The 12,945-nt window shown below is 47.4% G+C and overlaps 1 protein-coding gene across 2 annotated transcripts in view; it reads right to left on the bottom strand.

The window, feature by feature from the left end:
• Positions 1–12,945, bottom strand: part of KLHL3 (kelch like family member 3) — a 59,236-nt gene that overhangs the window by 17,945 nt on the left and 28,346 nt on the right. For both annotated transcript variants that reach the window (XM_050312286.1, XM_050312285.1), the window contains 3 exons: positions 12,395–12,516; positions 4,993–5,155; positions 1,966–2,075 (listed from right to left, as the gene is read on the bottom strand). In XM_050312286.1, coding sequence (XP_050168243.1) covers positions 1,966–2,075; positions 4,993–5,155; positions 12,395–12,516 — 395 coding nt within the window. The remainder of the gene's footprint in view (positions 1–1,965; positions 2,076–4,992; positions 5,156–12,394; positions 12,517–12,945) is intronic.

Here is a 12,945-nt window from a genome sequence, read left to right as displayed (position 1 = left end):
TTTTACAATTAAAATAGATTTCTGTGCTAGCAGACAATCTTTGCAGGCCTGATGGCCTAGGGGTACAAGTAAGCCAGATCTGTGGAGATAAAAATACATTTTATTAGGCCAATTGGTATTAGCTGGGGGGTGGCAGAGGAAGGGGAGAGCACTCAAGCTGAGTCCTGGGGCATTCCAAGGGCAACACTCCCTCCCTGGTCCTGGCAGGACCTGGCTCTAACAATTCCCAGTGACCCAGGGGTGGCAGCTCTCTGGCTCCCAGGGTGCAGAACATGTCTGAGACACAGGAACAGGAAAACCTCTTCTGAAATCTGGCTGTGACAATTCAGCCCTCAGGTGTTTGAACTATTTGCCTACTTAAAAAACATCTTGTTGCTTCCAAAGAGTTCTCCCTCCATCACCTGTGCACATGGATACATCTGTGTATGTGTAGACTGGCAGACACACACACTTGCATTTACTTTTATATATATTTTTTTATACTATAGATCTCAAGCATTAGCAAACAGGAGGAATATAGGTGGGAAAAATGGCTTGTCTGTCATAAAGTTAACATGGAACAGCAGCCTAAGAGCCTGTCCTCAATTTCCAGCACTTCTTTGGACTCCATAAACATTTCATGTTTATGTTCCATTCCCATTTTCTACCTCTCTCCCATTATTCAGATCTGTTGTTCTGAACATACAGCTTATGCTCACATTTCCTTCTACTGCCCTGCTCCCTCAACTTTTACAATCAGCTAAAGAAATACTGGGTTTGATTGTATAAAGCTCAGATGAGGGAAGGGAGCACTTTGATTCCTCTGGGCACAAGGCCAGTAAAAGCTTTTTTTTTTTTTTTTTTAAACAATGCTGCACAGGACTGGAAAAAATCGGTTACTAAACTTGCACTTCCCTTTGCAGGCTGCTGGGGCTCGTGCAAAGCTGTTCTGCTGTGAGGTGGTGCCATTTTCCCCTCTCTGACCCTGCCTTTGTGTCACCTCTGAGCACCCCACGGAGCCGGCCCCGCAAACGCGCCCGAAGCCTCTGAGTTTGCCGGCTCAGCATCCGAACGGAGCATCCCCTGTGTCCCCCTCACGTGGGGTGGGTTTTCTGGGAAGTTCTACCATCCCTGTGTGCCCCAGCACCCAGAGGGGCTCAGCAGGAGGAGAGCACACACCTGGATGTGCAGCAGCACCGACGCGCCCAGGGCCAGCCTCGTCCCACCCAAACAAGGGTCCTGAAGGTACAAACCACATCATCCCCAAGCTCTCCTGTAGTCTTCAACAAGTCTCCATTCACATCTAAGGACATAGTTTAGTGGTGGACCTGGCAGTGCTGGGTTAGTGGTTGGACTCAACGGTCTTAAAGGCTTTTTCCAACCTTAATCACTCCGTGGTCCTACAGTCTCCCCACAGTGACAGTGGAGTTCATCAAGCACTAAAACCATTAGCCACCCTCCTCCCCAGGACTCCAGACCATACAAGATGTGCTGAGCATTTCAAAACAGTATCAACCAGTGCCTTTTTCCCCTCTTCCATTAAAAACACTGATGATGTTAGAAAAGTATTTCCTTCCTTCCTTCCTTCCTTCCTTTTAGTTGTTCCACCCAACATGCAACAGCAGCCAATACTCCTCTCTGGCTTAATGAAATTCACCTTTTCTGAGGTTTGGCAGCAGGTCATGAGTGCTTTACACAACAGCATATGGGAGTTTCCTACTTTTCCAGGGAGAGAAAGTATTTGGTTCTGACCCCCAGGGCTGCTGGAAGTGTTATAGATCTGAGAATCATTACTTCCTTCAAAGAACAACCAAGCCAAGGTAGTTTTTATGTGTTTTTAGGATTCACATTATTTTAATTGTCCTTTTCACGTGATCTCTGTTGCAGAATGGCCCCTAAAGAGCATATCATGAGAACATTCCTGGTGTAAGATCTAGACACAGTCCAGCATTCTTACATTCACTCTTGCTACACAATTTACTGTACCTTTTCTTCAGAGGAGACTGTGAGCTTGTCACTTGATATTAAACTGCAAACCTGGTCCAGACTAAGGCTGAGAAATTCTTCTCCTAGCATCACCTCAGGGAAGTGCTGCTCTGTTCAACAAATGAAAAGGGGGACAGAAAATTATAATGAAATCCATGTTTTCAGTCAATGGAAGGATGGCAGCATTCAGAGAACTGCTCTTATTACAGCTCTGAGCACCCGAGACAAACCCACTGTGGCTGCTTGGTAGGACACAGACAGAGACCAGAGAGAGAGCTGGAGAGAGAAATCTGATGTTATTTCAAGTAGCATGAGCCCCAGGAGACAATTTCATAAATGACACTAAAGTTTCTGAAAAGCCAGTAAGAGTCTTGCAGTGGCAGATAAGATTAGAAGTGGCAATTGAGACAAGTGCCAGTGCCTTTCTAAGGTAGTAAATTATCTGGCCACCTCGAGATTCAGTTCTTGCCCACTTCAACAAGTTAGACAGCATCAGATCTGCTCAGCACCTGGATGAGAGACTTTACAAGGGTCCTGGGTATTTGTACAAATTCCAAGGAAGCTCATCTTTAACGTGAATCAGTTTGGTGCATGTGGTCAGCAGTCAACACTGAGGAGTCCCAGGGCATGGAGCTGAATCTGTGTGTGCAAGGGCTACACGGAGAGATGGGCAAGGGGGATCTTCATCCCATGCACTCCATGGGATCAGCTCTCCTCTCCTTTCACCTTTTACTTCTTTTCCCAAAATGTGTCAATTTAACCTTTCTCTTGCTCCAAACCCCCAGCACCCACCTTCCCCAGCAGCTTTTCCCCTCTCCACTTCAGTCTGCAACTCTACAAGGTCCTCTCTCTCCCTTTTCTACCTCCAGATCCCTCCATGCTGTAACTCTGGGAGCCACTTGAAAACAAAATGCATGTCACTGGTCATAATCCCAAACTGGAAGAATTACGACTGAGGATCATCAAATCTGTCAGGCTTTACATCGAGCCAAAAGGCACAGGAAAGAATTACTTTCCAAAAAATAATTTCTAGGTCAACTGTGTCATTAGCCAGTTGCAGGCAATTTTAGTTTTTGCAAACATTTCTTACACAGACTGCCAGTTTAATCTCACCTGCCATTTCTAAGTCCCATTTATCTTGGACAGAAATACAGAAACATGAAGCTCAGACTCTTTATCTGCAGTAGCTTTCTTTGAGCTCTAATCCTGCAGCTTTGAGAAGTTCAGAACTCACATATCCAAAAATCTCCCTCCGCAGCAAGATCTGCCTCGAGTTTTCACATCTGCAAAGTGCTCTGCCTGACAAAAAGCAGCACCACAGGGCCATGAGCTGGCTTATCTTCTGGAGAGGAGCTCTTTGGAGATGGCACCTGAATGACCCCTCACCAGAGCTGGTGCTGCAGAACTGGACTCTGGACTTGGACTTCCCCAGTCACAGACCCTACTGGTGTAAATGGGGACCAAAACCCCACAGCTAAGCCAAAGGCTCTGACTGAAAATAGCAGTATGTGGATAAAGTTTAATACTCTGTTATGCTGGAAGTATATATAAGATCTAATGAACTCTCCAGGCCTGAAACACTCGAGAGGCAGGAAACACTCCCCACACAGTCAGCTGGAGGCACTCTGACTTCTGGACAAAATCTCACAGTCATTCGTTCTGGACTTGCATCTGGTAGTAGAAATATTTACTGATTTTAATAAAGTAACTGGTGCCTGCATCAAGAAGGCTCCTCCACCCACTGAAGTGATCCACTGGCCAGAACTGAGCATTTGTCAAGTAAGTGAGCTCCTGCAGACATGGAGTCTTGAGCTTGGGGACCTTCTGCCTCGGTTTAAGGCTGTTACATAAACAACATAGTGAAAAGAATTTTAATGGCATTTTTATTAATGGAGTTCCATTAACATTACATGGACTGCTGTACTAACTGGGACTTATGAAGGCCAATAAAACAACAAAGCAGACTTTCTAATTGCCAAACAACCAAATAAATATACAGTGAATGCACTGCTTGTTGGGTTAAAGATTAAACAGGGCCTGGAAGCAAGGATAATGAGATATTACAAGCAGGCTTTTATACAATTAACCATTCCTTCCAGGGTACCTTTTCCTCCAGGGGATAATACAGCCAGAGCTGCTGAAAAGGTTTTACTTTTATTTGCAGGAGAATAGGGGAGGACTCAGTGGGCACATTTTTATTCCACTGAGCCTACTTATGGTCCAATTAAGGACAAAGCCATTGACAAGGACAATTTTGCAGGACAGAGCAGGTGCCCTGGGAGACAGCAGGTGTATTTATCCCCATACAAATTATCAGACAAGCAGAAAAACAAACTGAGTGGAGAAAACCACCATCTTCTCCCAAGTAGAGGTCAAGGGCAGCTCTGCCAGAGGAGACTGGAAAGTACTGGGGAGTTCAGAGCTTGGGGCTGCCTGAAACAGCTTTACATTTACAATGTAGAGGAGAAATGCTGGGAGCCATTGCCTGCCCCTACTCATTGCAACCAAACACATCCCCTCCCAAGGAAACATGAGCCTATCCACCCTTGGGGTAAGCGCCCGTTGCTGCACAGATCAGAGCCTCAGACTGCCTGGCAGTTTTAGCTGAGTGTTCCCACTCCCACCTACAAGATTTAGTTTTGCCCAGTGCCATTTATTCCTAGAATGGAAATTCCTGGCATTGCCTACTGGGCAGGGTCCACGGGGAGGACACCAGCGTGCCAACGCCAAGCTGTTGAACAGGCACACAGACAGCTTGCTGGGATCATACTCAGGAACTCCTCTGCGGGCTGAGATCCACAGGGTCAGGGGTTTTTTACCTCACAAGGAGCTCCCCCTGTGACAAAACCACATTTCACAACTCGCAGCGCGACAGAAAAGTCACAGGTCTAGAACCCCGTAAAAGCATTCCCTTCCCTGTTCTGACACCAGAAGTGTGAAGTGACCGGCCAGGCAGTGCAGATGTTGCTCAGACCACAGGTTGGTGCAGCTGGGAGCAGGTGTGACCCCAGAGCAGGGCTCCCTCACCTGCGTAGGCGTTGGCCTGCTGCAGCAGCTCGGAGCAGGCGTGCACGTCGGCGAAAGCTCGGATGCCCAGGCAGTTCGTGGGGTGCAGCTGGGACTGAAGGAAGTCACAGCAGTTTTTCCTAACGTCCATCAGCTGCAACAAACTAGCAGCCGGCAACAAAACCTGCAAAGGCGAGAAAGGGGAGTTAGAGCGAGCGGCAAAGAGCGTTTGATTCACAGCTTGCGCAAATTGGATGCAATTCCCCTTCGGGATCCCCCGCGGGGTAGGAGAAGGGAGGTTAAAGGCTCAGCTCTATCCATATGCAGAAGATCCCCATTCACGCTCTGAGAAATGGAAATAGCTATCCCATGCTGGGCTAAAAGTGGAGCTCTTCTCCTCACATCTTCTCCCCAGGCAGGCAAAGGGAGGGCAAGGCACAAGCAACCACGGGTGCACCTGAATTTCTGGCTTTGCTGCAGCTAGATCCTGCACCACAGGTTTATTGTTTTCCCCTGAAGAGCTTTATACTATTGATAAGCGTTGCCATCAGATTCAAAGCCCACAGCAGCCCAGCACTCCTCAAAACCTTGAACTTTCTTATTTCCAACAAAACCACATTGGCCTGTGAGCAGGGTGCCTGAATGGCTGTGTAAGAGGGGAAGTTCCCAGAAGCTCAAGCAGGTTTTAGTGGCAGCAAGACTCCCAGGAAAGATGGGGCCAGCTATACAAATTAACAGCCCTCGTTTCCACTCACACAGAATGCTGTGGACACTTGTGGTTCATTCCGAAAATAAGTTACTGCTTTGTACCTCCAAAACTAAGGGCAGAAAATGGAGACAGAAGTGGATCAGGAATGTGACATCTGCTGGAAAAAAAAAACACCTTTGAGGCCAGTAAGAAGGTCAGGAAGTAGAAAACAAAGTCAACTGGGACGTTACAGCCCGTGACATCAGCTACTTCCTTTCTTATGTGGAACAGCAACTGCAGACGTGTCTTATGCCAGACCCTTCATAGCTCTGGCTGCTTCACACATGTCCTTCCAACTGGGCATCTGTGCTCACCATCTGAGCACACATTTCCAGGAAATTACTTCCAACTCAAAAAACCCCAAGCAGCTGTTAAACAAAAAGTTAGGTTACCAGCATTCACCTCCCTGGATCTGGACGGCAGGGAAGGGATAGAAGTGACCCCTCCCTGTCCCTGCCACCACAGTCCCATTCCACATCAGGGCAGGCCACTCATAACCTGCCCCAGGTCTTTCTAAGCCACAGATGCATTCCAGCTCCCTCCCAGCTGGACAGCAGCCAAGCAGCCACCCCAACGGGCAACAATAAAAAGAGAAATCAATTAACCCAGGAGCCTGTTTTGGCCCAAGCCTCCTGATGCCAGGAGGAGATTGGTTTGGGGGTTTGATTAAATCAAGATAGCAATATTCTAGGTTTTTGAAACCTGGCTGTGGACCACTTTCTGATTAGCTGAATGAGAGGTGAGCACTTGAGCTGCATAAGGGTTTTGGGCAGAGGAGTCAGACTCCCTGCAAAAAAATCCCTGAGCACAGACCATACAGAGCTTCCTCTGTGCACCCCCATCCATCCAGCACGTACACCTGCCAGACCAGAGGGGCTGCCTACCTCCAGTGTCTGGGATATTGCCTCTGAACCAGGAGGTGCTCACTGCCATCACTAACACCACATGCTGCAGCCCCTGGACATACCAGTACTACTCTTACAGCCTTGTGCTGGCTTCAGAGGGCAGTGCAGAAGGAGCCTTGCACCACTGCAGCCTTTGGGAAAGGGGCATTACCATACAATACTTCTCAGAAGTAGGATATAAAAAGCCTATCAAGAGATGAGTGGATTTTCTCTTTCCCATTTCCCAGCTGAGCGTCTCGACGCTCATCTTGTTTTTACCAGGGAAGGCGAAAAGCAAGCAGAGGATTTCCGCGAGAACAAAGTCTGTTTCCTTTAGAAATAACAGGAGGAAATGCCCTGCCTAAACATGTAGCAGGACCAAACTGCAACCCCATTAACATCCAGGCGAGTTACTCACTTGGGTCTGGATTTGGCTCTCAGTATTTGAACTCCAACAGCCGTGAACGATTTACAGAGAGCTGGCTCCTGTGCCAGATCTGCCTCCGTACCAAAACCCACTCACTTCTTGAAACTATGTCAAAATCATCTGCTATTACTACTGAGACTGACTGCTTTGCTAAATAATTTATCTCATCTATGGGGAGTGTGTATATATATATATACACATAACCATAACCATCTAGATCACCAGCTGTGCTCTGCAGACTCGTACCAGTTTCAAGTTTTACACAACATTGCCTGTGCAATTACTTCCACAGACCTTTGATGTCTCTAAACTAGAAACATCTTTCAGCCAAAAGTGCTCTGTGTCACTCTGAGGTTTGTTCATTAATGCTGGACTGCAGAGACTGGGGTTAATTCCCTACACAGCCTTCCAGGTACCCTTGGCCAAAAGTTAACTTACACCATTCCTGCTCTGCAAAACTGGGAAAGGAGCGTTTCCCCAGGGCAGGGGATGTATTAAAGCTTATAAGCAGCTTTGACAATTCAGTCAAATTAGAAGCCAAACAAGAGTACTGGCTGTAATCCTCAGCTGCACATCCAGGGACACAGCTGGGACTGCACATCTGCCCAAACAGGGAGACAGCTCCCAAGCACCCTCCCAGGGGAACACATGACCAGAGAAATTAATGGATTTAGCTCTTGCAAGGCAGGTAAAGTGCACAGTTCTAAATGAACTGCTCTAAGCTGCACGAGTAGTGGAGATAAAACTACATTAGTGAAATGTGGCTTTTGAGTGCAAGGATGGCAATTAGGCTTCATTACTCCCCAACTGCTCCCAGGCAGCACACGAGGGAGAACAACGGTGCTTCCACTTAAATGCTCCACCTGGGGTGAAGTGGCCCAGACAGAGGCATGTGGGACAGGATCAGGGAGCCACAAAGCCTCCCCAGGAGCAGGAATGCCAGAAAAAGCATGAGAAGGACATGGGATACAGAGGTGAGAGAGAAAACGGGGGAGCTGCTGCCAACTTCCCTCCTGATCTACATTCTCCAGCTTCAGACACACCGTTCCTTGGCTAAACAGTGGAATAAAAATGCAGAGGCATCTCCATCAGGCCCAGCATAGCCCTCTGGTGCCACATCCACGACTTTCTCCTCACCTTTGTATTAGTCCAAGCCAATTTACAAGACTTTCCATAGGTCTAAGGAAGGTCCCCCAACCCAGAGGAGTCAGCCCTGCCATGGACCAGGACCCCCAGCACTCCAGGGCAATCCATGGCAAGGAGCTTTGGCTGCAGGGAGGAAGACAGCCCTGATTTATTGCTGAAAGGTGTTCTGCCTCACCCTGGGCTTGCACCTACTACAATTTCAGCTTTTGGAGTGCTCAGGGGGAAGGGTGATGAACTGACCCACTTATCACTGCTTTATCATCAAAACTGCATCTGCCACACAACTCTCCTTCCTTGCTGTGAAGTCCTAAGCCCGCAGGGAGAGCTGAGGTGCAGGAGTTCACTTCTGAAATGGAAATAGCACAGCTCCTAGCAAAGCCTTTTTCTCCTCTTTTCTCAAGTCATTTTGTATGACAATTACCGTGCCTGCAAAGCTGACAGTTTCAATATCTGCTTCCTCCAGACAACTAATTTGAGATTTCGTTCTTTCTGCATGATCCAATTGTGGCTGTGCACAAGGACACCTCTCACACGTGGTAACACTGCACAGCATCCATAAGAATTTAACTGAGAAGTCAGGTTAATCAGGACTTTTTCCAGGGAGTCATTACAACCTGAATGATAATGACTTTCTTAATTGGGAGGGCAATTCTCAGGCTGCCTGCAAGAAATGAAGTGTCATCTTCATTAGGGATGGCTGGGACACACTGAGGAGGGACTCTATTCACTGTCTAGAAGAGGTCCAGGTTTGTTCACAGGACCACCTTAGAGAATGAGGAGCCTCCTCCCAAACCTCCTCATCCTCTTCTCAAGGGCACCACACTCAGCTTCCCCATCGCTGGACTTTGCTCCCATCACTCTCAGCTGGCAGGTTCGACATGAGGGTTGGAAAGCAGCAGTGCAGCCACTTCAGCTGCAAAATCAAGACCTAACTGAAAAATTCAAGGAACTGATGTGTTAAAACCACCAGCTACTCCACACAGCAGGCCCTGTGCTCTGACACATCTTCCAGGGCTGCACAGGAGCATCCATGAACTTCCCTCTAAGAATGAAGTTCCAGTAGATAAAGCAGGATTGCATTTGCTGGGGCAGTTCTCACCTACTTGCACCCAGAACAGTCTGCCCTCCACATGAGCTCAGTGCTCTCCTTCACAGAGCTAAGGTGGGCTGAAAATCCCCTTTGCCTGCACATTTGGGACATAATCTTGAGGAGAAATTGGATGAACCCCCCTCAGGAACTCACTACGTAGATGATGACTGGAACTGACTGTAAAGGCTTGGCCCCTTGTACACACATATCCTTCCTCACATGAAAAACAAAACAAAAAGCACTGTGTCATTTCATTGTACAGTCAGCTACAGAAATACAAGCTTAGAAAAAAAGGGAATCTCACTTCCTGAACTCATACCAGGTCTATAAAAGAAAAAAAAAAACCCACCAGGTTTCTATTAGAAAAGAAATAACAAAAATACTGTAAAAAAGCTTCTTGTTTTGAAGTGCTGGGCACTGCTCAGCATTCCAGCAGGCTTGGGAACATTCATTCCTGCACTGCATGGTACCTTTGCTGCTCATCTTCTTCTCATTTCTATTCTGCTCTCATCTTGTTTTGCTCACTGACAAGATAGTGTCTTTTCATTTATTCACAAGTTTTGGTAGCTTGGCTGCATCTGCTCAGGTAATGCCATTGAGCAATCTTGGGGGTGTTTTTTATTTCTACAGTGAAGCTACCTGGCACCCATACCCCGAAATTGCTTCTTCCACGTACTGAGGAAGTTTGAAAAGCTCCTTTAAAAAAGCACCTTTGCCCTGCTAGAGAACCAGAGCGCATGGAAGGGCAAAAACAGACCCCAGGAGATTCCTGCTGGGAAAAGAGAAAGTCTCACTGTGCTCAAGCAAGGCTGTGAAGGAACATTGCTGAAACAGCACAGACAGGCACTGCTGAGGTGTCCTTGGGTGGGTGGATGGATGGATGGGTGGATGGGTGGATGGATGGATGGATGGATGACCCAAAGCTGTGCATGAGGACCCAGAGACTGCAAAGAGCTTAATTTTTGTTGTTCGTGTTTTTTGCCTTCACTGATGTGAAATTTTCCAACAAATCACAGAATGCTCTTTTCTGTAAACTTTTCTTCTTTTGGCTGCAGGTGAATATTAACCTGTTTATGGCCTTTTGTTCAGAGTAAAACACCCAGAGACAGGATCTCTTTCCATTGGTTTCATCCCAAAATTGTATTAAATTCCATAAAACATTTTCAGCATGAACATTTTAAACATAATAAAATTTAAACTAGTCAGTTAATCTCACAGTAGAACAGCATTTTTTAGCTCCCATGAATTAATTTACCTCTAGCCTAAAGAGTTATTCACGGGGTGGTTATTGAAATAAATCCTGCAATAAAAGAACCTTAGTATTCAAAACTTATCTTGCTGCCTGAGAGATGAAAGCCAGAAATACAGACAGGGATCTTACTTTAACTCCTTGTAATCCCTGGGTTACAGAAGGCAGGCTGTGGTTAGGTTTCACTAAGAAAGACAGCTTTCCACTTGCTCAGAAGAGAGAACACCTGAACTTTTCACAGACCTTCTGGGCAGGCCCAGGCAGAGCAGGACAGAGCCAGCTCTCCAGCCTGCTCCAGCTCCCACAGCCCTGCTCACACACAGGTGCAGCTGGAGCACAGAAATGCTCCCCTGGGAAGGCAGCCAGAGCAGGCACAGGCCCTTCCCAAGCTCCATTCAAGGTAGGCTGACTGGGATACCAGATGGTATCCCGAGCTCCACACATCCCACGTGCCGAGTGGGTGCTGCTGAGCCACCCAACAACCAGCAGCATGGAAGGAAAGCACACGTTTCAGAAAGCACATGGATTTGGCCTTCATATTTCCCACAGAAGAAGGGACCAGCCTGAGAGCGTGTAAATGTCGTTTTTCCTCCCGCAATGGGAGATCCCAGAGGTCCAAGGAGTTCCACCCCAGTACCCCTCTGAGAAATGTTGTATGTCAGCTCCTGATGGCCCTGACTGTACAGAGTCCCTGAGTGAGGGTCACACAGCAGCCACCCACAGCTGTGTTTGAGTCTCAGCTCCTCTGATGCAGTGGCACCTTGAAGGTCTCCTCGCTGATAGTCCTTCAAGGACCAGGCTCCACATTCCTACCAGTGTGACAACTGCCAGGCTGAGAGCCCACCAGAAAGTCAAGCTTGTAAAAGTGGAGGGCAGAAGGGGCAAGAAAAGGCCCCCCACAGACTTGGGTCACAAAGCATGGCAAAGGCTTGGGCTGCACAGTGGGCACAGCTCAGGGTTCTTCAGGAGCAACCGGTCAGCCAGAACCTGCACTCTCCCCGAGGGATCAGAGCAGAAGAGCTCACAGCAAGAACCTCATTTCAAGCAGAACCAGCCTGATTTTGCCATGTTAATTAGGTCAACAGAATGCACCCAGCAGCACTGCCTCTCTCTCCCCAGCATCATGGACACAGACTTGTTACCCTGACCTATGTCCAGGGGACAGAGAGGAAGACAAGGAGCTCAAACTGCCCCTTGCAAACAAAAACACAGACTAAAAAGCACGTCCTCACACGAGCTCCCAGCATCCCTTCCAGAAATCAGTGCCTAAGTGCAGAGCCTTTTTCTTACCACAAATACAAGCAGAGTCAAAGAAAGAGCTTGACCAGCAGCCACAGCCACGTGACACGGTGAAACACTCTCTTCCTGAGCACCCTGCTTTATCTCTAGGCTGCCTTTCAATTGCTCTTTCCACTCCTGGACAAACATTTACCTCACAGAAATTCAAGACAGAGTGCACACACAAAAATAAAAAGGAAGAACGCCCTCCTTTGAACAATATATTCCACTCAAAGCTCTGCCAAACAGCTCAAGCTACCCAGAAGAATTTAAAAACTAACAGCCAGATTCCCCTGCCCTGGCCTTAAAACTCACTGCTTGTTTGAGTCTATTCTGACCTTCGACAGACTGACCCACAAGTCAGCACAGCTTCTTGGAAGGCAAATGCCTGCTCTTGTTATAAGAGCCCAGCACAAAAGCTAAATGCAACATGACTTAAGTGCAGGGAAAACACTAAAGTGCCTCAAGACTAAACAGAGGCTGAGCTTTTCAAGCTCAAACTTTTACTTTCTGCAGCCTGAGGAGATCCCTCACCCCCAAAAGGAACCTGTGCCTTTGAGTTTCAAGCTCTTCACTTGGCTCTCCGCTGGACCAGACCTACCTGCACGTTCTCCTCCGTGACCTCGATCTCCGCGGTGTAGATGTAATCAATCAGCTTCCTCAGGGTCTGCCCATCAACGTCTTTTATCTCAATCTTCTTGGCCTTACTTTCAGACATGTCTCCTGAAATTCATTCCAAAAGGACAGTTACAGTTTGCTCTGCACAGCCTGGCTCCCCACACATCCAAGCACGTTCTCCTGCTGCCTGGCACTACCCCTGGCCATTGAAGAACAACCAGGGAGATTCCCAGAAGCCTCCTAATGCCAGCTCAAAAATAACACTGAGATCACTAATGTAAAACAAAATAAGTCAATAAATGCAACAAGCTCAATCTCTTGACAGAAAAGAACCTGCCATGGGTGTCCTGCATTCAGACAAATACAGAGGTTAAAAAAAAAAACAACCAACCAGTATGTCCCTCAACAGTACAGGGACAGACTCAAAAAGAGCCCGTGGACAAGCCTTAGGAGGACCTTTTTTATATATTTAATGTAAGTATTTTTAATTTTTTTAATATATACACCTATGGGTAGATGAGTGTGTTGCAACAG

Source organism: Myiozetetes cayanensis, unplaced genomic scaffold, assembly GCF_022539395.1.
Source record: "Myiozetetes cayanensis isolate MyiCay16 unplaced genomic scaffold, myiCay2020 scf17, whole genome shotgun sequence".
Taxonomy (NCBI): domain Eukaryota; kingdom Metazoa; phylum Chordata; class Aves; order Passeriformes; family Tyrannidae; genus Myiozetetes; species Myiozetetes cayanensis.
This window is presented reverse-complemented; position numbering and strand designations above follow the sequence as displayed.